The sequence below is a fragment of the Phycodurus eques genome, chromosome 6 (genome assembly GCF_024500275.1).
Source record: "Phycodurus eques isolate BA_2022a chromosome 6, UOR_Pequ_1.1, whole genome shotgun sequence".
Classification (NCBI taxonomy): domain Eukaryota; kingdom Metazoa; phylum Chordata; class Actinopteri; order Syngnathiformes; family Syngnathidae; genus Phycodurus; species Phycodurus eques.
Window position 1 is genome coordinate 19,407,080 of NC_084530.1, and position 25,058 is coordinate 19,432,137.

At 40.6% G+C, this 25,058-nt stretch overlaps 2 protein-coding genes across 3 annotated transcripts; one reads left to right on the forward strand and one right to left on the reverse strand.

The window, feature by feature from the left end:
- Positions 1-755: 755 nt before the first annotated feature.
- Positions 756-10,099, reverse strand: mfng (MFNG O-fucosylpeptide 3-beta-N-acetylglucosaminyltransferase). Its single transcript, XM_061680223.1, has 8 exons — positions 9,510-10,099; positions 8,263-8,308; positions 7,024-7,126; positions 6,608-6,761; positions 6,388-6,473; positions 6,140-6,305; positions 5,640-5,725; positions 756-5,574 (listed from the first exon to the last, which is right to left on the reverse strand). Exons 1-8 carry the CDS (start codon positions 9,816-9,818, stop codon positions 5,523-5,525), a joined length of 1,002 nt encoding a protein of 333 aa, XP_061536207.1. The 5' UTR covers positions 9,819-10,099; the 3' UTR covers positions 756-5,522.
- A 2,601-nt stretch (positions 10,100-12,700) lies between these two features.
- LOC133404361 (E3 ubiquitin/ISG15 ligase TRIM25-like) lies at positions 12,701-24,975 on the forward strand. 2 transcript variants are annotated; one of them, XM_061680173.1, is made up of 10 exons: positions 12,701-13,456; positions 14,683-14,778; positions 14,940-15,020; positions 15,807-15,959; positions 17,179-17,341; positions 17,939-17,977; positions 18,742-18,816; positions 18,898-18,975; positions 21,142-21,370; positions 22,549-24,975. In XM_061680173.1, the coding sequence occupies exons 1-10, from the start codon at positions 12,836-12,838 to the stop codon at positions 22,868-22,870; spliced, it is 1,857 nt and encodes a 618-aa protein (XP_061536157.1). In that variant the 5' UTR covers positions 12,701-12,835; the 3' UTR covers positions 22,871-24,975. The 2 variants fall into 2 exon arrangements, with proteins under 2 accessions (XP_061536157.1, XP_061536158.1); XM_061680174.1 differs by lacking the exon at positions 18,898-18,975.
- Positions 24,976-25,058: the final 83 nt, after the last annotated feature.

Here is a 25,058-nt window from a genome sequence, read left to right on the forward strand (position 1 = left end):
GCCCGGTGCCTCGTCCGCCATTTTGTCCCAGCACCATAGTGTTTCTGCTTAGCTAGTCCATAGTGCTTGTCTGTGTTTGTGCGGGAGGAGTATCTTTGCCTTTTTCGCCCTCCTTTTTTCACACTCCCAGCAGTAATGTTAAGTACAGTATCTTATTTTTTTATTTTAATGTATTTTAGTTTCCTTATACAAAGTGTTAACCTTTCCTGCTACGGTCACCTGACCGTGGTCGGGAGACGCAGGGGAGAATCCTTCTCCAGGGCCGAGGTCGTCCTCCTCGGGGTTAACTCCCTTCTCTCGTTGCACAGCTGAGCTGGGTGGCGGCAACAATAAAGGCACGAAGCACCGAGTTGCTGCTTTATAATGGCTTTATTAGCTCCTCTGCACATTCGACGTCAACGGGTCCTCCGCTAATCGCTACTCTTCCCCGGTCGCCGTCATTACACTTGCTACTATACACACTCGCACCGGCGCGCACTCCTTCCTCCTGCGCAGTCCCGTCTCACTCATACATCGACGCACACGCCCACGCCCACACACACTGAGCTTTCTGTTACAATCACGTGGGACAATACCCGTAACAGTATTTCGCCGTAAATTTCGACTTTAACGGTGAAATCCGACTTACGGCAGCGTAGGAACGGAACTCGTTCGTAAATCGAGGACTTCCTGTACACAACAAATTGATGGATAACTAGTTTTAAAATCAGAAGCCAATACAAAAATGGTCAAATATTATTACATTTATTCCAAAAAGGTGATAGGAACATAATAATGCTTGCAACATCTCAACATTATACAAGTAAAGACACCAATTTTGGTATTTTCACAAGAAACATTCAGTCGACATACATGATTTGCTGTTGTGGGCCGGATCTGGCCCCCGGGCCACCAGTTTGACACCTATGGTGTAACGTGCCTTGCGAGAATGAATAAAAATATGATATTTTGTGAACACACACCTGCACGCACACACACATATTATGAGCACATACTGTACATCTGGGCTACAACAAGCCGAGGTGGCGACAGCAGCAGCAACCATCAATCATCGCTCGCCAACACTTGCACCCCGCTGTCATCGTCCAATTACCAGTTGGCAAAGCCATGAATCAACCAATCAGCACGGGCCAGGGGGATGTTTAAATATTGCCCCGCTCTGGCTGACACAAAATAAGCTATAAGGTTTAAAAAAAAAAAAAAAAAAAAAAGGCCCAGGGAGCAGCAATAAAGTTGGAAGTAGATTTATTATACTATTTGCCAAGGCAGCGTGTCACTTATCACCCTTCTGTTTGGCGACGTGAAGGGGCGTAGCTAGATAGAGAGCAGTGTGCTGATTGGTGGACAGAGAAACACTCACGCTATGATATCATTTCCAAAGAAGTCGAGGACTGGTGAAGATGGTGAGTTGTGAGGAGGTGGTGAGTGGGATGGACGAGGCGGGGGCGAGAGGGCGAAGAGGGAGGAATACGCGGAGAATCTCAAGCGCGGCTCTGGTTGTGGTTGTCATGGTAACAGCAGCAGCAAGGAGGCAAGCGCTGTCCTCGGCCTGATGATTGTCTGGACGCGCTGCGCCCGTGAGTGTGTGTGTGTGTGTGTGTGTGTTTTTGTTGTAAAATAAATAAATATATGAATGATATTATTGCATTAATGTTGTAATACATAAATATAATACATGGTTATGTGCAAAACAAGCAACATTTGTCCATATCTTTTCTCTATATTAAAGCATTTCATAAAATGTCGGTTTTCGACTATAGGAGTAGCATTCAATTTTGCACAATGTCTTACTGTATTTGTGAACACTGTTTTTAAAAAAATAAATCAACTTTTTTTTTTATTTTATTTATTTTATTTTTTTAAACAAATCGTGTTTGTTAACAGTATCTGTTATCATTTTGATACCAGTGTTGACTTCACTGTACTATGTATTCTTGCTAGTGGCTTGAATTTTTAAAAAATAATCATAATTTAAAGTGAAAAAATGGCTAACAATGGATCCAAACAAAGTGTCACATCAAAGCAACATGTCTGCCGTTGTCCGCTGTTGAAGCCTTTAAAGCACTGGTGTCAAACTCAAGGCCCGGGGTGCCAGATCCGGCCCGCCACATGATTTTATGTGGCCCGCAAATGCAAATCATGTGTGTCAACTTCCATGATTCTTGTTCAAATCTGTACCAAAATTTCAAATTATCATCGATCATAAATGATAAAGTTCAGATATTGCAAGCATTTTTGTGTTGCCAAACATTAATAATGGTTGAAAACCCCATTCCTGTTGATTTCTGATTCCAAAACTAGTTTCTAAATTTCGTGTGTAAATATGATGAGACGATTGAAGATTTTTATGTTTTCACAGTCATAACGGCCCTTTGAGGGAAACCGTAACTACAATGTGGCCCGCGACAAAAATGAGCGTGACACCCCTGCTTTAAAGGGTCCTTAAGGAGAGAGAAGACAGTTACAGAGTCATTTTGTGTTATCGCCAGCCATCCTGCTTCACTTCAAGTCTATTCCGCTCATAAAACATGGCCGCCTAACCCTAACCTGCCGCCATCTCTGCTACACGCGCAAACATCAACGTCACTGCTCCCCTCTCACATGATCGTCACGTGTTCCGGACTACATCAGTAGGCCCTGACTGACCACAACTCGAACCAGAACTAGCGTCACAAAAGTCCCGAGGCCGCCGTGACACAGCACCACCTGTAGATTTTGTAATAACTTTGTTTAAGAGGAAATACCCAGCCTTGTGTGTGCATGTTTGTGTGTGTGTGACATTCAGGTGGTCTTCCTCAGGAAGAAGTATGGATTCATGAGAACACACACACACACACAAAGAGTTGTAAACAAGCGGGCAGGTGGTGGATATGTGAGCCAGTGAGCTTTAAACACACAAACACAATCGCAGACAAATCCATCCTCATACGCACGCACGCACACGCGCACAAATATTTATGCACATTGGTAAATGCACCCCACATACAAAAATTCATGACACCACGTACACACACACAAACACACTGCAACAGGTATGTTCAATCACACACATACACACACATTGTGGTGCCTTGAGATACGAGTGACTCCACAGTTTTTCGGGTTACTCGCCGTCATTCAATGGATTGTTTTTTGTGCGAGCGCAAACTTGAGATTCGAGCACGATCGTATTTTTTATTCTCTGCGTAGAATGACTAATATTAGTGCTGTACTGATAAGGTGACAAAGGAGTTGTGACATATCAATGAACAGTATGTCCGTCTGTCTGTCTTATGCTGCTCCCAGGTGGCCAAGGTGGGCACACTAGAAAGGGCAGCACAATACCCATTCAATGAATGACAAACATTCTTTCATTTTTTTTCAATTCTGTTCAATTAGGTCATGAACGTATGTTTTTATGAAGTACAATATTATGAAGTGGTATGTTTCTTCAATAAAACATACAGTACATTACGACCATTTTGTTATTTTGGGGAAGGCTGGAACGGATTAATGGCATTGCCATTCATTTTAATGGGGAAAGATGTTTTTGAGATACGGCTGCTGTTACAGAAAATTGAGCGGCATAAATGGAATTACTTCCAAAGCCTAACGCCATTGCGACGATGTGGAAGCATTTTGGATTCAAGCCAGATGAACGCGGCCATCCAACGAGCCGGCATGTCGAATTTGTAGAAAGTCGCGACCAAGACAACACAATGTAAAACCTCAAAGTGACAAAATCCCTTTTTAAACACAACCACCCCACCCAATTTCTTCAGCTGGGAACAAAAAACACGGTGGGACATTTCCCGTTTACTGTCAGCTCGCAATTGTGGAACCCTTTGCCCAACAATGCAAATACAAACATGAACATGGCGCACTTATGCTAACATTATACACACTTTAGCGTTACTATTGTAAAGAGACGTAGCTATTGAACATGTCGACAAAGCAGCGTTTAAAGAAAGGCGGCAAACTTTTAAAGAGTATTACACATCATGAATCAAAACCGGTTGCTTTGATTGTATTTGTGAATTACAATTGAATCGTTCTTTAAAAAATATGTACCTGAATTATTATGCTCTACTATCATTATATCAGTGGCATAAAAAAAAAAAAAAAACGTCACCAATACTATCATTTGTCGTGATAGTTTTTGGGAAAATATATCGTCCTAAAAAAATTGGCTATCATGACAGGCCTGAACACAAAATGCACTGAGCGAGAACAAGAGCAATGGATAACACAAAAATATTGCACAAAGAGTATGAAAAATAGAGTAACATCTGTAATGAAAATCTGCAATATAGCGGCACCGCGGAGCAAGAACCGTGATATAGTGTAGGATTACTGTATCGCTATTCCGTGATGATAAATTGCAAAGACTCATTGTTCCCAGGTTGGGACTCATTGTTTCCATTACATTGCGCATCCCGGGACTCGCATGGTCTCAAGTGTAAAATGATCTATGGCCCTTAATCTGTTCCTTTTGTCTTTGTTTATAGTTTTAGCTTTTTGAAGTTATTACCTACTCCATGAATTATGGTCCAAAAGAGCATCAAATGCATTTTTTTTTTTTCATCGGGTTGCCCAAATTAATACTTTTCAGCTTCAACTGGCTTCTCAAATGTCCTTTCCTTTTTCTTTCTCTTCCTGTCACGGACGTCGTTTCATGGTACGCTGCTGCCATCTAGCGGCGGTCTGCGGCGCTACATGTAGTTTCCCATTTGTAAATATATATAGCGTGTACGGAAACATTTTCAGGCCCCCTTAAATTTTTCACTCTTTGTTATAATGCAGGCATTTGCTAAAATCCTTTAAGTTCATTTTCTCCTCATCAATGTACACACAGCGCCCCATATTGACAGAAAAAAAAACGGAATTGTTGAAATTTTTGCTGATTTGTAAAAACTTACAGAAAAACTGTAATATCAATAGGAAGTGTTCAGACCCTTTCCTGTGACAGTCATATATTTACCTCGGGTGCTGTCCATCACTTCTGATCATCCTTGAGACGGTTCTACGCCTTCACTGGAGTCCAGATGTGTTGGATTACACTGATTGGACTTGATTAGGAAAGCCACGCCCCTGTCTATATAAACCCTTCCAGCTCACAGTGCGTGTGCATTTGCATACTGTCAAATATGCACACCACACGCGAACCTACATATATGCACGCACACGTGGCTATATGGCCATATCATGCACTGAAAAACTTATAAGCAGACTAACACAAGCACAAATGCACACGCGTGCATACTGCCGCCATCTAGTGGCTGCTTGTTGCGCTACATATTATGGCCCCAATTGAAAATAGTATGTAACGCTCCAGAATATTATCTATAATATAAAGTTTTGTTTTTTTTTATGTAAATTACAAATTTTGTTTATTTTACAACTGTTTATACAATTTAACAGTGTCTTATAGTGGAATAAAACAACTGTCAAGGTGGACATGTTTGACTAGTTCATAGTCAAGACGATCGTCAGAACGTTCTGGAGGTTCTGATCTCGTCATCCTGGTTTTTCTTGGAGGTGGTTCAGGGACACCATCTGGTCAGCGGGTACAGCAAGCAGTGCAGGGTCTTGAACCTGATTATTAATTGCACTAAATATGAATGATTAATTATTCATCAATGAGTGACTGACTGACTGACCTGGATGGATCTTCTTCTTTGGAGAAACTTCCTTTCAGCTCCACATGGTTCAGCTTGCCCTCTAACAGGCCGTAACTCAGAGTCACCTGACAAACGCCCATGCGCGCTCACACAAACACACGCACACATGCACACACACACAGGTGGCACTACCATATCAAAGTGTGTCTTGTGCGTGTGTCTTTTGTTTGTTTGTACATGTAATTGTGTGCGTGCATTAGTGCGTGTGTGTGCATTAGTGCGTGTGTTTGTGTTTATGTGCAAGTGTTTTATTCGTGAGTGCATGGGTGTGCCTGTTTTGTGTGTGTTAGTGTATGTATGTGTAACTGCGTGTGTGTTTGTCTTTTTGTGTTTGCACGTTTGTGTGTCTTTGTGTAAGTGTGTTTGTGTACGTGTAATTGTGTGTCTGCACTATAGACAGTGCTTAACGTCATTGTAGACTTGTGCGACAGTTATACTAGCTGCCATTCCGCGTGGCTCCACTAGAGGGTAGCACATACCTGGTGCGGGATGCTGGCGCGGTGAAGCAACATGAGGTTCTCCAAGTGCGAGTGGAACAAGGGGCAGTGGACCAATGAGACCCCCACACGCTCCTCCACGATGAAGCCCACCGTGCAATCGTCGGGCAGGCGGATCTTCGCCGACGTCTCCAGGAAGCGAGGGCCGCTAAATGCGCACACGCACACACAGATTTGATCGATGGGTGGTTCTGACAGAAGGGAGTCATTATGGAAGAGTCCACAAGTACCGGGCCCAGGGGGACATCTTGTGAGCCAGACGTCGACTCAAACAAAATCCTGCTCCTCCGGTGGCAAACCAGAACTTCACTTCCCTCTGCAGGATAGTGGATATATAATGGGATAATTACATTATAATGTATTATTCATTCCATATTGCTTTTTTTTTTTTTTTTTTTTTTCAAATTTAAGGTTATAAATAATAAATATACATCATCTGTGTCATGTTACCGTGGCGTTTCCCTCCACGAGCTCGTGCGCCGTGATCGGCTTATCCAGGCTCGCCTTGCCCACGTAGATGTCGCCATCTTGCGGAAAGGCGGCGAGTGCGGCGACGAGGGCCTCGCCGTTCACATAGTTGTCGTCGTCGACGTGACAAAACCACCTGAGGAGCGCGCCCGAAAAACAAACGTTTGCAGTGGATATAAGATGTCTACACACCCCTGATGGAAGACGAGAAGAAAAATTGGTAAGGGAGGCTGACAGCAACATTGACGGAGCTGCGGAAATGTCTGGAAAGTGCTGACTGTTTAGTACGAGTGGCAACGAGCTTCTTCCGACTGTATGTCTGTTGTTTGGGGTAGGGTGCCATTGTCATATAAAGAAAATATACCCAAAGCAAAAGCCAGCATATGTGCGTGTCTCACCTCTTGTCGGATGCCAGAAATCGGTCGTACTCGGCGGCCATCTTGCACGCCAGAGCCTGCTGACTGTGATCCGACTGACAGCCCGTCGCCACCATGTTGTAGCCTAAAAGTACATCAGCACATTTCATATCAACCGTGAGCAGTGTTGGCGAGGAACGAATGACATCAAACGACGTTACCCAGTTTAATGACACCATTAAACACGTAATTGGAATCCGTTACTTTACTGGGAGAAAATGTGTAATGAAATTACAGTTGCCTTTTGGAAATTTTCAAGATTACGGTTTTAGTTACACTTAAAAAAAAAAAAAAAAATCGCTGCAAAAGCTGTGTAGCGTGCTTTTTAAAAAAAAAAAATTATGAGGCTTATTAATGATTCTACCATTTCAGATCTGACAGTTGTATTACTTTATTGAGAGAAATGCTTTTATTTCTTGAGGATGTGATTTTTATTGTTTTGTAATGGCTATTAATCATTTACCCATTGATTTCTGACAGTTTTCATACTTACATGATATTATAAAACCCTAGAGGTACATTTCATTCATTTGCAGGGGTCTTTTGTCAGTTTTATTACCGATATACATGTCACGTGTGCCTTTTTTAAGAAATAAAAAATATATAAATATATTATAACAATTCGTTTTTTTTAATTCCCTGTAGCCCCTATTACTGCTGAAACAATGCAAATTTCCCCACGCCCGCGACCCCAGTGAGGATAAGCGGTACAGAAGATGGATGACCGGATGGCGGGACTAATAAAGTTTATTTAATCGAATCGAATCGAATAGTTTTCCCCTTTGATCGCTGAGTTTTATGACTTCTGGATGTTGTAAAACAATCAGGTAAGGATTTGATTAATCGCAGGTGTGCTTTTGTTAGTTTTATTGCTGAAGAGACGTCATAAAACCCTTGATTTACGTTCTGTTTTTTTTTTAATTATTATTATTGTTTTATGATGGTTAATATTGTCCATAATAATTCTACCCTTTGATCCCTGACACCTTTAGGACTTTCAGTAGGTCGTTAACCCCAAATATGTGCATTTTATTGCTCACCGATGTGCTTTTTTGTATGATTTGAAGACATGTATTGTTTGACCGCTGACCGTTTTACGACTTTATTCAGGATGTGGTGGTGGGAGGAGAAGCCAAGGAGGCCTCGTGGGTGTCATGAATCACAAAAGGTTGATACCGCCATCACTTTTTTTGACAGACGCGACCCTTCTACTCCTCCTACCTTCGGCTTTCAGGTGGTCGTCTTCTGTGTCTGTAAAAATGAATGTCTGCGAGAAGAAAAAGACAAAATGTGATGAAATAGAGATTGAACATTGACGATTATGCGATGACGCGGTGATGCTGGTGCATGTGAAGTGCGTGTGGAGAGTGCGTTCGCTTCTGTAATCTGCTTCTTAACTTCCTGTTCTGCACTTCCACTTCACGTATGGTAGAGGTTCGGCTTCCTGTCAGCCCAGACACTACTTCCTGTGTGTGTGTGTGTGTGTGTGTGTGTGTGTGTGCGTGTGAGTAGGGTCGACGTCTTGTGATACTGCTCTGCAAAGCAACAAATTTCAGAGAGGAAGCCGATTACGTTTGAAAGTTTCTATTACATTTGTCATTGAAGGCCGTAAATGTCTGCTCGGAAATTTCCATCAACCCTCAACAATTGGACATGACAAGATTTTAAAAGGAAAACGCATTTAGTAATATTTATCATAAATATTGTTGCACAACAACATTACATGTTATTATTTTGATTTAGTTTATTTTGTATTTGAAGCCATTAGTGCTTATTTATTTGAATGAATATTAGAAACTTTACAACATTGGCAAATAGAAACTTATTTTACTTTTAAAACAAAATGGAATTATATGTGTCATGAATCTATAGTAGGCTTATAATATATATTAATTCTTTGTTTCTTTTCATTTATCTGTTTTCTTTTACAAGTTTACAACCTTGACAGATATTTGAGCTCAGCAAGATTTAAACCTTGAAGTCAAAATTAAATTAGATTTATAATATGTGATGCTATATTAAAATGTGTGTGTTTTTTTTTAATGTACTTTTTTAAATGTATCATTTCGTTAGTTTTTTCTTCGCAATTCTAATTGGTAACTTATGACATATACATTGCATGCATGGTCTTATTGGACTTACGGTATTTAAAATAACATTCGTAGTAAGTTCACAGTAGCATAATAACAACTTTATTTTAAAATGTATGGCTATAGTTGAATCAAATATCTGACTTGTTTCATTTGTTTACTTCTCTAAAGCAAATGATATTTAGAATAGATACATGTTGGCAAAACAGCATATGTATAGTCTTTTTGACTTATTAAAAGTTGTTGTAGTGTATTTTTCTTTGTTGAACTAATGTTTGGAGAGAGTGCAGAAGGCTATTTTGATGACGCATTTCGGTTCCCCTCAAAAATTCTTCATAAATTGTTAATAAATACATAGGCTAATGAACAGACACTCACGTGCGTCTTGGTTGTGGAGATCCAGGTCTCCAAAAGGAGGGCGAGGCGCGTCCCGTGGAACCTCCCGGTGGTCTTAACCGCGATGAAAATATCCTCCAGCCGCAGTCCGGCGGTGGTGACCCCGGTCTCGAGAGTGGCGGCTCGGGGGGGCGGCCGCCGGAGCGCATCGGGCGCCGGAGGGCGACGACGACGAGCCGCCGGCAACAGCTCCGAGAGGCGGCCGGCGTCCCATTGAAAGCCCGCGTAGAGAACCACGAAGAGGACGAGGATGAAGAGCGGCAAACTGCGACTGGGCCATCGTGTCCGCATGACACAGGCGATTAAAAGTGTGTGTGTGTGGGGGGGGGGGGGGGGGGGGGGTTGAAGAAATAATGAATATAATAATCAGAAAGCTCAAAGTATTAAAACAAAACAAGCGGTTTCCATCGCCTTCCCCTTTCAGCGTGGGTTCCTCATTAGTGACGTCAACACACACGCTCTTTGACCAAGACATAAAACTTCCAGGATAGAGAGTGATAGAGAGAAAAAAACAAAAAACAAAAACAAACAAAAAAAAACAACATTAGCACATTATAATTTCATCCACCACGTGGCTCAAAAGTCCGACTCCAGAGGCGGAGAGAGGTGCACTCAGCACCCAGAGGGCAAAGCAAGTAATGCAGCCCCCCTCCACCCCCACCCCCCACGCAAAAAAAAAAAGAAAAACAATGAAATAAATATTAGATACTAACAATTTTAAAATCTATATTAATTTCCTTCACGTGGCTCAAAAGTAAGACTCCGTGGGTGTAGAGGGGACACCCAGCGAATAAATCAATCAAATAGAATAAACAAAATAATATCCTTTTTCCTTATAAATGACAATTGGAGAAGTTTGTCTGCCCGACGACATGATTCGCCGCAGTGCAGACAGGAATGCTGCCGAGTCAGGAAGAAATGACTCAACCCTTTCGAAAAGTATCAATCGAACAACATGCTTAATGGTTGTGCTTGTGCTGTAGCGTACTGAGAGCTTTTCCGAATAATTTGCTTCGTTTAAGGTCAAAATATTACAAACCTGCTGCAGCAGCATTTGCTTCTCACTGAGCTGTTTCTCATATTTTGACCCTCTTGTGTGACTATATTCATTTCACATATTTAACCTTTATTTATCCGGGTAAGGCAAATGACAGATTCTCCTTTGTAATGCAGAGTAACACAAAGCAAAATAAAAGCAAATACAAATACGTAGACAACAAACTGTACAGTCAAATATAGCAGAAACTGCTACAACAAGAGAGTGTGGGTGCTGGTATGCATGGTGATCAGGGTGCGAATATATGATAGGGTCTTGCCAATTAAGGGTTTTGAAATAAATAAATACATCAAATAAATAAATATTTCCAGTTGTATCTCACCAGATGGTGTAACTCATGAAGTGTCTGGTCGGTGGAGGTCGCTAATTAATCAATCAATACAAAGGAAATTGTCGTTGAATCTGATTGCTTATGGTGCTTATGCATACAGTATCATAAACAATTGGAAAGTGACCATTGGGATATATTATGGTGGTCTGAAATCATGTATTTCAAGTTTTTTTTTTTTTTTTTCTATAATAAAGACAGAGATAGTATTGGATGTCATTAGGTGGTGTGCCTAATGAAGTGACCAATCAGTGTGGGTAGAGGGGGGGAAAAAGGCTGATATAATTGGCTGTGTGACTTTAGTGTTATGTGTCTCAAGAGATGATCAGAGGATACAATTAATTGACCTGGAAGCTTTGTCGTCACCTTTGTTTGTTTGTCCTTTCTCAGCATTCTCACCTTACATCCTATCTGTCTTGTCTCCACTGACCAGCTGCCGTCTCTCTTCAAACCTCCTCCAGGCCCGACCGGGCACCGCCGCACCCCCGAGCGCCCCCGCAGGTACACCGCAGAGGGACCAGGGATCAGCTTGCCGACTGGAAAAAAAGAGCTTCTTATAGAACAATAGCATGTAAAACGTGATGCGATGATGAGACCCACCTTGCACAATAGAAATAAATCGAATGGCTCGAAATAATCCACAAAGTAAAACAAACAGTGAGGCATGCACTGGCATGTTCAACCGTGTAGTGTACATATCGTATGAATAATGCAATGGCTCCGCTTCTCAGTCATTAATTATAAGCGTCACCTTGCACAATAGAAATTAATTTACATAATCTTTAGATTCACAAATTAGGTAAGGGGCGGTCTGTCGCTTGTGGGTGCAATGTGCGAGTCATCTGCGATCACTCTTCTGCCCAGTCAAGAAAACCGACACCTAATAAACGGAAATAACTCTTACGATAAAAAAATAAGGTCACAGCACACATCTTGCATAGCTATTGATGATAAGCGCTACCCTGCACAATAGAAATAAACAATGTCTAGAAGTAATCCTTTTGCAGTTTTAAAAAAAGTACTTACAGTAAAAAAGTCCGTGGAGGGCACAATGTATGAGTCAAGGTTAATGTGATCACTCCTCTCGCCAGTTATGCATGATAGCGACGTCCTTGCACAATGGAAATAAGCACAATGAGAAGAAATAATCCTTGGAGTAAAAAAGAAGTTGACGTCACACTTCTCATGTGGAATGTACGCTATGTAAAACATGTGATTGCTTGTTATTGTTGCTAGTTGCTAGTTATTCATGTTAACCACCTCGCAGTATATAAATGAAATAGAATGACAGGAAGAAATAATCCACAAAGTTAAAAAATAATAAAGAATATCAGGGCACACGTATGCGCAATGTACGTGTGATAGGCTTAATGCCATGACTCCTCTTGACATTTATTGATGACGAACTCCACCTTGCACAAAAGAAATAAGCACAATGACCGGGGTGGGGGGGGGGGGGGGGAACCATACGATACGAGCCCTCGCTACAATGACGTAATGGTATTCGGCACGACCCACAGTTTAAGGAGCGTCGCCACCAGATGGCGGTATAACTTAAACATTTATGCCCCACCTGTTGAAAAAAATAAAAGGAAAATATTTGACGTGACATTGGAACCCTAACCCTTATTTGTAAATAATAATTAAAAAAAAAACAACTCACGTGTAAAGAGAACACTGTTAAAAATGTCAAATATGCACAATAGTAACGTGTGATAATCGCGTACCTACCAGTCCACACCGAGGGCAGACTGAATTGATTTTGCCCAATGGAATGGATGACACAGCGGAAGAGTTATTTTAGTACGGGTCTGCTCCCAAAGGTCCAGACCCGCCCCTCCCGATCGATCACAACAAACCCCGAGAGCGCGCACCCAAGAGTCGGACTCCAACGTAGAGCCGCTCCGGTGCCGTCCGGTGGCGATGGCCCACCACGCCAACATCTCGGTGACGGAGAGCCAGTTTCGTTGTCCCATCTGCCTGGACGTCCTCCAGGACCCGGTGTCCATCCCGTGCGGACACACCTACTGCATGGCGTGCATCAACGGCTACTGGGACCAGGCCGAGCCGCCGGCGCACTTCAGCTGCCCGCAGTGCCGCGAGGCGTTCAGCCCTCGGCCGGTGCTCCGCCGGAACACCGTCCTGGCCGAGGTGGTGGCCAAGCTCAAGCCGAGAGAAGCCTTCGCGTCGGAGCTCCGCGCGCCGGAGCAATACGTGGGCGCCGCGGGCCAGGTGCCGTGCGACTTCTGCCCGCCGGAGAGCAAGCTGGCGGCGGCCAAGTCGTGCCTGGTGTGCCTGGCCTCCTTCTGCGAGGCTCATGTGCTGCCGCACCGGGAGGTGGGAACCTTGCGGCGGCACAAGCTGGTGGCCGCCGTAGAGTGTCCCGCCGAGCGGTTGTGCGCGCAGCACCGCCTCGGACTGCAGCCGCGAACCGGGGGCGACGAGCCGGAGGAGGCCGCGGTGCAGTGGAGCGGAGACTGTCTGCTGTGTGAGGCGGACCGGAAGGAGGTGCACCCCGGCGAGGCTCAGAGGGCTCGGAGACAGGTATAATGTTTACTAAGTACCAGCCCAAAGTCATTCAAAAGGAATACAAATCATTGCCTCTCTAGTAACACTAGAATGACAACAATAAAAGTAGGCCAAAATATTTAGCCCCTTAAAAAAACTTGATCGTCCCCCCCCCCCCCCCCCCCCCCCAAAGAGCTAATATTACAAGAAAAAAATGATCTAATTTTACAAGATCAAAGTCTAATTTCTACGTGAAAAACTTCTAATTACACATTCATAAAGTCACAATAAAAATGTTTTCAAAAAATATGACAAAGTTGTGATATTATGGGGAAGGCAACAGCGAATATAAGCTTTACAGAAATAAAGTTGAAACATTAAGAGGGGGAAAAAAGGTTATCTGAGACTAAAGACGGAAGACTACAAAATATATGAAAAATGTATCTAACAACAGAAAAAATATATAAATGAAATGACAATAAATGTGTGTTACGTAAAACACCTTTGTAATTCATGAGAATAAAGTCAAAATATGACTCAAAAAAAGTATTTTTTACAGGATAAAAAAGTCAAAATGTTGTAAGCAAAAAATGTTAGGAAACTACTTATGGCAACAAAGGGAAAACATCCAAATTAAACAGCAATAAAGTTGTTGTATTGCATGAAAGAGATTTGTAATTCATGAGAATAAAGTGTATATATATATATATATATATATATATATATATAGTATATTATTATTATATAGTATAATAAATATGTGAAAAAAATATGTAATTTTACAGGAAGAAAATGTTGTAAGCAAAAATGTTAGGAAAATACTGCACCTGCTGAATTTGACTAAGTTTGTTAATGTACTTTAAAAGAAAATGTAAGTAATATTTGGCAATATTTTAATTTTTATTGTGATATTTTATGTTTTTGTCTATTTGATGTTGAGTTCAAAAATAAATAAATTAGAAATTACTCACCGGTTTCTCAGTACTTGAGTTTTTTTTTTTTTTTTTTTTTACTGGATACTTACTCTTACTCAAGTAATTATTTGGAGGACTACTTTTTACTTTTACTCGAATAATATTATTCTTAAGCAACAGTACTCTTACTTCAGTACAATCTTTGTATACTCCACCCACCTCTGCACCTAGATGCAATCCCTCTTCTCTCTAATTATTCAGGATAATCGTCACCTTGCACAATAAAAATAAACACGACGACAAGAAATAATTCACAAAGTACGCCCAAATTGTCTGCGTGGCTTCCAGGTTCAGCTTCAGGAGTCCCAGAGGATAGTACAGGGCAAAATCCGAAGCTGTGAGCGAGAGCTGGAGGAGTTCCAGCAGAGTTTGGAGTCCCTCAAGGTGCGTATATTGGTACTTTTAGTTCCTTTAAAAAAGTTCAAATCCGATAGGCTCAGTGCTGCAGGCACCACCCCCCAAAAGTTTCTGAAAGTACTAAGTCACGTGTGTGTGTGTGTGTGTGTGTGTGCGTGCATGCGTGCATGCGTCCGTGCATGTGTCAGGTGTCGGCTTCGGCCGTTTTGGAAGACAGCGAGGCGCTTTTTGCCGACATGACGATACGACTGGAGAAGACCAAGGCAGAGGTGAGTGGTCATACATCCATCCATCCATTTTCCGTACCGCTTTATCCTCACGAGGGTCGCGGGCATGCTGGAGCCTATCCCGGCCATCTTCGGGCGAGAGGCGGGGTACACCCTGAACTGGTCGCCAGCCAATCGCAGGGCACATATAAACAAACAACCATTCGCGCACACATTCACACCTACGGGCAATTTAGAGTCTTCAATCAACCTACCCATGCATGTTTTGGGGATGTGGGAGGAAACCGGAGTGCCCGGAGAAAACCCACGCAGGCACGGGGAGAACATGCAAACTCCACACAGGCAGGGAGGGCCGGGATTTGAACGGGGTTAGGGTTTCAAGCCAGGGTTAAAGTTTTAAAATAGGCTTTCAAATTGGGTTTTGGAGGCTGAGTTAGGATTTCAAACAAGGGTTAGGGTTTTAAATTATGGTTTCAAGTCAGCGTTAGGGTTTCAAACAAGGGTTAAGGTTTCAAAGTAGGGTTTCAAATTAGCTTTTGAAGCTTGGATTAGCATTCTAAACTATTGTCTGGGTTTCAAATTAAGGCTTCAAGCCCGGGTTGTGGTTTCAAATTTGGGTTTCAAGCTTTTGGGTTCAAGTTTAAAATGATGGTTTCAAGCTGTGGTTATGCTTTCAAACAAGGTTGAGGGTTTCGCGTTCGGGTTTCAAATTAGGTTTTGAAGCCTGGTTTAGCATTTTAAACAAGGGACAGGGTTTCATAATATGGTTTCAAGCATGGGTTAGGTTTCAAATGATGTTATGTATGATAAGATTCTGTGTTGTTGAAGGTCCGAGCGTGCGTGGAAGCCCGAGAGCGAGCTTTGGTCAGTCGTGCCGAGCGAGACGCCGAGACTCTACGGAAAGATCTGGATGAACTGAGGAGGCGAGACCAGGAGATTGAACGGCTTCTTCAGATGGAAGACAACGAACACTTTCTACAGGTATTTATTGGCACACGTCATGTCGATGCGCCCCCTGCAGGACACACACGGAGCAGCAGGGAGATTGCCGCTCACTCCTTTTTCGACCATGCACAAAGACTCGTTACCAGACAGTCCAGCTCTTCGCCAGGCCCTTAAAGCCCTAACCCAATTCCGAGGACAGTCTGTCGTCAATAATACATTTATTTATTAATTCATTCATTCGTTCTAAATTATTGAATTAGTTGATTGATTTACTGTATACCATAATACAAAATTTCAAATAAGAATATAATTTTATGTATGGTATATGTATACATTTAATTATTTACATTTTATTAAACAATTGGTTGATTATGATTACATTCATGATACAGTGGACCCCCACTATTCGCAGGTGACAGGGACGGCGAAAAAGTGAAAATCCGTGGATAATTGATCATTAGTTTTTTTCTTTTAGAGCAGGTGGGGTAGCGGCCCGTTAGTTGGGGACCACTGACTTACAGTATAAACAACAGAGAAAATACTTCAAAATAAATATGATTGATCAAAATTAACAATTTAAAATATTTTACATTCACATTTGAACTAGGCTAAAGTGTTTTTATTGTATTAAATAAGTGGTTAATTGTAACAATAAATTATTTTAAAAGGGGGGGGGTTAATTTCTATATTATTACATTATTACTAATAAACTTTACATATACACATACAAATTGTAACTTTATAATTTTCATTGTATTCAATAATGGATTATTGCTAAATAAATTATACCTAATACAATAAAAAATGTGAAATAATTCTTATTTGATTTCAATAACCTAATTTGCATATTTTGGATACATTTTAACAATGTAGTTTTTACTTTTTTATTGTATTGTATAGTCATTTATGTTTTGAAACACATTATAAATAATACAATAAATATTGAGAATAATTCGTATTATTAAAATTAAGCCTTTCACTCATTTTACACACACATCTGAACTTTTTTAAAAAATTGTATTAAATAATTGACAAATTATAACTCAATAAATGATGAATAATACAATAAAAATGAGACTCATGAAATAAACTATTTTACATACACGTATTATTTATTTATTTAATCGATCAATCTGACCTACAAATGATCTGGCCCAATATGCCCTAATGCCTAACCCTAGAGATCCAAACCATAACCAACAGAAGTCAGTTCTTCTGGTACGTCCTTGTAAGTGTACTTCTCTCTCTCCACCAGGCAGCGCCGATGCTGTGCCTTCCCGTCCCAGCCGCCGCCCGGCCCTCGGTCACGTCCGGCCCACCCGCGGAGGCCTTCAGTGGTGCCAGGAAGGCCCTGGGGAGACTACGCAGCCGCCTGGAGGATGTCTGCCGAGAGGAGGTGGACTCAATCAACAGGGCGGGTAAAACATGGAGGACCATGACTCTGTCTCTCACACACACACACACACACACACACACACACAGACAATAGGGGTTGAACCAACTTGTCGACTTTCCCATTCTGCAATTACGGATAAAGTTGAAACTCGACTGATCGCCAATGACGTATTTTGGCATTAACAACACGGACTCCTCACAGAAATCAACAGGTGGTCCCGAGGTGCGGCAAACGAGCAGCGGTGCCTCAAGCGTGTGTAAATATTTTAATCAAAAGAGACCGGTATCACGGAAAGTCGGAAATTTAACTCTTAACGACAATCCACGTAACACAACTGCGAGATTGCTGCCTCCTGCTGTGACTTTTTTTTTTTTTATGACAGCACTGCAGTTGTGTTCGGCGAAGGTTCTCACTGTCTGCAAGGCCGTGAAGGTGTCTGAAAGTGATTGGATGAGTGAGTCTGTGTGTGTGTGTGTGTGGGGGGGGGGGGGGGGGGGGGCATGTGCTTTTGACTTGACTCGACGATAACCACCTTAGCATCTTCTACAACAAAATCTGTAGTTGTTCAACCTCTAATACACACTTATACTAACACACACTGATTGTGTTTGTCTTCCAGTTAACGAGAACAACGTGTCAGTTGGTGAGTGTGTTAAAGGTGAGCTCACTCATTGGACGGTCATGTAATGGTACTTTAAAATGATGGTTCCAAGCCAGGGTTGGTGTCTCAAATAGAGGTGCAACAGTTACTCAATTAATCGTCAACAAATTGATTGTTAGACTAATTGGCAACTAAACGGATAATCCATTCGTTTAAAGCCATTGTTTAACTTAAAATTGTCCAAATCCTTGGAATTTAAGCTTCTCAACAGTAAATATTCTTTGATTTCTGGAGTTCTCCATGAAAGAAGACTGATTATCTTGCACTGTCAATTTGAAAATAGTAATTGTTTTAATGAAGGGATTTGGAAATGAATGAATTCATTCATTTATTTTATCCGATTCATCAACTCATTAAAAACATAATTGACAGATGAATCAATTATTAAAACAATCAATTGTTGCAGCCCCAGTTTCAAACCTTGGGTCGCATTTGAAATGAAGGATAGTGCTTCAAAGTAGCGTTGCAGTTTCAAAGAACTGCTTTAAACCGGGGTTAGGTTTTGAAGTAGTTTCAAATTAGGGTAAGGGTTTTGAAGTAAGGTTTCAAGATGGATTTGAAGCATGTGTTGGGGTTCTAAGATTGGGTTAGGGTTTTAAACGTTGGTTGGGGTTTGAAACAAGGTTTAAAGTTTCCAATTAGGACTTTAAACCAGGATTAGGGATTCAAATTATGGTTTCAAACAAGGGCTAAGGTTTCAAATTAGGGTTAGGCTTAGTTGAAATGTGTGTTTCCTGAAAATGTTGCTTGCGTGTTTGAAGGTGTTGTCAACGTGACCGCAGAGAACTTCAAGCCAGCACATTCACCTCGACACTCACGACAAGAAGACTCGCAGGGTGAGCGCTTCGTGCTCTCTCGCGCCACCTGCTGCTTTTTTCAATGAATGCATAATTTTTCCACATTGTGCGTGCATGTAGCGTTTCCGTCGTCGTTCTCTCTCTCCTCCTTGCCTCTACAGCCGGCCGACCAACGGATGAGGGCTGTCTTCCTCAGGTGTAAGTTCTCCTCTTCTTCGTCACACAGCAATGTGTTTTTTTCCCCATACAGAACTGCTTTCGAAACAGCTTCTTGTATCATTAATACTCATTAATACTCATTTCTTTAAAAAACAAAACAAAAAAAACGACCATTCGAAAGAAAATTCAGCTTTACTCTCAAAAAATCCACTTTTTATCCACTTTTTTCTTGAAATAATACTAATTTCAAGCTTGAAAAAAATGTCATTTGAAAAAAATTAATACATTAATAGAAAATACAGCTTGATTTTGTAACAGAACATTTAATATTTCAAAAAACAAAACAAAAAAAAACACTTTTTTATCCAAAACAAATGGACAAAAAGACTGTAAAAATACTAATTTATGCTCGTAATATTCACTTTTTTTCTTGAAAATTATTAAGATTCTTAATCTAAAAAAAAACGACTTCTCATAAGAGTCTGACTTTATTCTCATTAATTTTTGTTTAAAATATAACTAATTTACAGTCCTCGGAACTGTGAGGCAGACGCTCTAACCAGTCGTCCACCGTGCCACCTCGCAATAAAGTTATAAAAAACAAACAAAAAACAAAAAAACCCATTGCTGCTCCGCCGCACATCAATACTTAACTATATGCATAATCTATAACGTGCCTGTGTTTGAAAAAAGCAAAGCTTGTCTACGCAGCGCGCGTTCAAATGAATGATATCAGCGAGACTCGCGCTCTTGCTTTTATTTAGTCCTCTCTTTAGAAACCCATTAAGTACTAAGTGCACAGTGTTCACCACAGTATCCATTCAGACCTGTGCACTTTACTTCACTTTACCTGATGACTCCAGTGAACACAGTCAGCGGCGAAAATGAAAGGAGCTCTTTATACGACAGCAAGCTCTCTTTCTCAGTCAGCTTTGCCAAGCAGCAGCCAAGACGCCACCTAAAAATGACCAACTCGAGCTTCTTCACGCCTGTCATCTTTCTTCTCATCTCCATTTTCATTGCTGTTAATTCCTCTCTCTCCTCTTTGATCACACGCTGGCTTGAACTGAAAAGGATGAACACCGTTCATCGCTGCCGCGCCTGCTTCCGCTACTAGCTAATGCTAAAAACGCCGGCGAAACGGGGCATATCCCCTTTTGACATCACGACCCAGCGACGCTAACAACAGTGGCTACCAATGTTGAAATAACATTTTGTAAAACTATATATCGGAGTTGTTTTTAAGGTTACTGCTTTTTATTATATTACAACCTTTTATCTAGAATTTTGTTTTACTTTATTCTACCCCCAAAATTATTATTTTTTCCCCTTGTAATAGTATTATAGTGTTCCTGCTTTCTATCTTGGAAAAATCTAACAGCCAAAATGATGTCTCTGTGTAAATTGCTAATTGATGTTCAACATTACCGATGACAATCTCTGGCCTCCTTTTGTGGGATCCCTGAGAAACCATACAGTAGTTAACGACACTGAACACACCGGCGGAAACCCGAGAATGTCAAGTCCGGATAAAAGAATGTCACTCAGCATTTGTGCTGATAGGATGACAGCATTCAACACCTTGTCGCTCGTCAATAATTGATCAGGGAGCTGGTGACCTTTGTCTCCTCAGTGCCACAACCGCAGATTGTCACCTCATCAGGGTCCCCGCAAGGTTTGCGAATACGAAGGATTTAGTCTAGTTAGGGTTAATGTCATGTTATACGGTTTTGCTACCAGGCAGAAGGACGACCGATTCGGTATGCAGGACGGTCATCTACCAGTCACATCAGGCACCAACAAAAGAAACATAGAGGGAGACGTAGTCCACACTTACAAATTTAGTACTGAAGAAGCCGTTTGGATTAAAGGTAAAACAGACTGTAAACTTTCGGATTTGGTTCAGGGTTCATCTCAGGATTCGAGTTAGGAACGTTATTAGGGTTCTTGTTGGTGATCTTCTGAGGATTGGTTTAGGGTCAGGGTTGGGGTTCGGGTTGTTTTATGGTTCTTGTTAGGCTTGTAGTTTAGGTTAGGCTGAGTGTTAGGGCTCTTTTTCGTGTTCTTGTGAGGATTGGGGTCAGGGTACTTCTTTAGGGTTATGGTTCTTATTGAAGTCCAGCTCGTGGTTATTTTATAGTTTTACAGTAGGGTTCTTGTTAAATTTACTTCCTGTCTGTTCATTTCTTCTGCTCTTAATTTCAGTCTCCTGTCATCTGTCCTTGGACCCGGACACGGCCCACCCCACCCTGGTCCTGTTCGATGGTGACCAGGGCGCCCACTGCGGCGAAGAGCTTCAGTCGTACCCGACTCACCCTCAGCGCTTCGACTCTGTGGCTCAGGTCCTGTGCCGCGAGGGCCAGTTTGGCGGCCCCAGTTACTGGGAGGTAGAATGGCGAGGCGGCGGATGGATCGACATCGGCGCCACGTACAGGTAGGGCTTCAAAGGGGTGCAACATTTCCGGTAAATTTTCATAAAGCAACCGGGGAATTCAATTTCCATCAGTAGTTAAAATTTTGTAAATTCCTTTTTTTATTCATGCCAGGTTTGCAACCCTAACCATAATACAGTAATCCCCGGCATATTCATATATATATTTTTTTTTAAAATTTTTTTTTAACCTATTTCTCCACTATTTGCTGAAACATTCACCTATATGTGACTTTCAAGCATATTTTTTTATAATGCCACAAGATGGTGCTAATGCCCTGGAGCATAATAAAGTAGTAGTTGGTGTCAATGAAGTATGTTAAAGTGATACATCTGGACTCTTTAAGATCTTTATATGTCGGGGGAAAAATGCAACTTCATGCTCGTAAGATTTTAACTTATTTACTTGAAAAATATTTTGTACTTAAGAATTGTAATATTACAACTCTTTTTCCTGAGAAATTACGACTTCATTCTCAAAAGGTTGCAATTCTTTATACTTTCGCAAAAATAAATTTTTTCTTGGAAGATGAGGATTATTTTCATAGATTGTGACTTCCCCCAAAAAACTACTTTATTCTTGTAACATTATGACTTCATCTTGAAAAACAACAACTTTATTCTCGTAAGATTCTGACTTTTCTTGGAAAGATCTTACTTTATTCCTTGATTAAGAAAAAAAAAGTTAAAAAAATACACCCTTTGCCCCCATAATACTTTATTCCTGTAATATTACAACTTGTTTTCTCAAGAAAGAAAAAAAAAAACACTATATTTGGAATTTATCATCTGCTATTTGCTGGAAAAGGCTTTCAGATATATTTTGTTACTCTTTCTATAATGCCCTAAGGTGCCACAAGATGGCGCCAACGCCCTAGATAGTAGGAAAGCAGTAGTTGATGTCAGTGAAGAATGACAAAGTGACACATCTGGACTCGTTAAGATCTTTGTGTGTCGCAGAGGAGCTAACTTTAGCTCAGGTTGTTAGTTTAAAAGTTACAAAGAGGAAAGAAATGTTTTGTTTTGCTCTGCTGAAATGAAATCATCTGTAAGATATTTATTTTTAGGGTAATGTTGTACAATGAAATTGAAATGATGTTAATCATAGGTTAAGTTATATTTACGGTTTAAACCATGTATTGATATGAGCAATTAGAAACATTTTGGAACTCTATTTACAGGCGGATCGGACGCAAGGGAGGCGGAAAACCGTGCCTTCTGGGCCGCAACGAGAACTCTTGGAGACTCCGCTGTACGCACACCGCTTACGCCGTCTGGCACGACAACCGCAAGACTACCGTGGCCGCGCCGCCGTGCCCGCGTATTGGCGTCTTCCTGGAGCGCCACAAGGGGGCGCTTTCCTTCTACAGCGTGTCTGACAGCGTGGTGCTGCTGCACACGTTCAGATGTTCCTTCTCGCAGCCCATCTACCCGGCCTTCCGCCTGGACCTGGACTCCACTCTCCTCCTCTGTCCTCAAGAGGCCCCTCCTCCGGGGCACTAAACCGCAAAGATGTTCTCCTGCTCTAATAATCTAATTCTTATTTCCCAAATTACAGTGACCGCTCAAATATTTGCAGATTGGCATGTCTAATACAAAAATATTGCTTTGGCGCCATCTGGTAGCATCTTGTTACCAAGCAACTATTTTGGACTGAGGGGGAGGAGTTTCATTTAACCTAGTCTAATAGAAAAAAAGTGCTTTGCCACCATCTTGTGGAATCTATAGCCAATATCTTCTTCCGTGCCCCATTAGGGGTTGCCACAGCGTGTCCTCGTTTATCTTAAACAAATATAACTTTTTAAAAATAATAGTATGACTTTTTTTTTTTTTTTTTTTTTTTTACAAAACATTACAAATTATTTTCTCGATTAAATCGTTTTTGTTTTTTTGTTAATACAACTTTATTATTAGTCTTTCCATTGAGAACAAATACAAATTTATTCTTGGAATTTTATGACTTTTATCAAGGAAAACAATACAACATATTTTGGGGAAAAAATTTGAAGTTTATCTGGAAAAAAAAAAAAAAGGATTTAAAAAATTTTTTTTTTTTTCCCCCCATAAACCTGGACCTGTCTTCCACCCTGCTGCTGTGCACCTTGGAGGTGCTGACTCTGCGGTATCCATGATGCCTTTGACTCGAACAAGAGTCCATGTTGAGTCCAACAAGAGCTCCATTCAAGTGTGCACCAAATGATGAATACCTTCTGATTTTTTTTATTTGTTTGTTTTTTTTCCACGACATTTACTCCAAAATGATGATACTCACATTCAACGCTGGAGCCTAGCGTCCCCATTCACATCATCGATGTGTTATCCGTTTTTTTTTCAGTTTATCATTAAAAAAATATATTAGTATTAAAAAATAAAAAAGTATTTTTTTTCTATTTAAAAAAGTCTGATGTTTTTACGCCTTATTCCCCAAAATAAGATTATTATTTTTTTAACACAAAAAAAATCCCACATCTAATTTCTAATCTTGCGACATTATTCTTTTTAGACTGACTTAACCTCGGGAAAAATGCAACTAAATTCTCATGAGATTTCAACATATTTACTTTAGAAAATACACAATTTTTATTTCTTTGGAAAAAAACATGACTTTGTTACATAAAAACAACTTAATTCTCACAACAATGCCTGTTTTCGCAAATAAATTTGTTTCCCCTTGTAAGATTCAAAACTTTCTCTGCCTTAATTCTCATAAGAGTGACTGTTCTATTTTCTGGAGACTACATTCTTGTAATATTACAACTTTCTTCTTGAAAAAAAAAAATCACTTTTTTTCCCTCATAATATCGTGACTTTTTACCCTCTAAAATACAAATTCAATTTATGTTATTTTACAACCCCGCAAACAAAATAAATTAAAAAAACTTATTTCTTCTGAAAAACAGTACTTTTTTCCCCCCCTCATAAAATTCTGACTTTTCTTATTATTTGGGAATTTTAAATCTTGAAAATTACAACTTTAATCTCAGAAAACTATTTTTGGTTCCTTAAAATATCATCTGTATTGCCACAGTTTAAGACGGAACCAATTATTTCTATTTTCATTACTTCCTACAGGAGATTTTGTTTTAAATGGATTGTGCTGGACATTAAAGGTTCCACTGGTTAAAATTAAAAAAATGTAAAAATTATTAACAAGCTCAGGGACATCTAACGCTCTGGACACTGAGATCGTGTGATCGCGCACAGAGTGACGCCTTACAACCCCAAAACTGGAACTTAAACTGTTTATCAAGTCTATATATGCATGATAAAATAGAGAAATATGCAATTATTACTCACGCAACATTAGCATTTACATTCACTAGCCACTCCATTAGGTACACCATCAAATGAGATCTAGTGCGAGATGTTATTAATAATGGTAACGTTTGAAAGGTATTAATTGAACAATGTGTTGATTATTGTGCTTGTAGTTTGCAGTGGCCCAAGTTAGCAACGCTTGAAACACCGTGAAGTGCATTACTTTAACTATCCTGAACTACCTTATTTTTTCTTCATACTTTACGTCACATCTCCCATGTGCTGTAAAGTTTGTTGTATGTATCAATGTTGTTGACAGCTTACAATAATAATGATAAAATGATCCAAAGATGCCTGAGATGTCTGTCTTCTTTATTCTAAACCTTAATTAATGGTATGAATGATGACTGGATTGACGTTGAAGTTACTTTTA

Bases quoted from the DNA above. Each gene is read 5' to 3' on its own strand.
- mfng (XM_061680223.1), bottom strand. From the start codon at position 9,818: ATGCGGACACGATGGCCCAGTCGCAGTTTGCCGCTCTTCATCCTCGTC. The intron at 8,309-9,509 runs GTGAGTGTCTGT...TTCTTCTCGCAG, and splicing joins TCTCCACAACCAAGACGCAC to ACATTCATTTTTACAGACAC. The intron at 6,474-6,607 runs GTAACATGACAC...ACTATCCTGCAG, and splicing joins TCGTGGAGGGAAACGCCACG to AGGGAAGTGAAGTTCTGGTT.
- LOC133404361 (XM_061680173.1), top strand. From the start codon at position 12,836: ATGGCCCACCACGCCAACATCTCGGTGACGGAGAGCCAGTTTCGTTGT. The intron at 15,960-17,178 runs GTATTTATTGGC...TCTCTCCACCAG, and splicing joins ACAACGAACACTTTCTACAG to GCAGCGCCGATGCTGTGCCT. The intron at 18,976-21,141 runs GTAAGTTCTCCT...TCTTAATTTCAG, and splicing joins GAGGGCTGTCTTCCTCAGGT to TCTCCTGTCATCTGTCCTTG.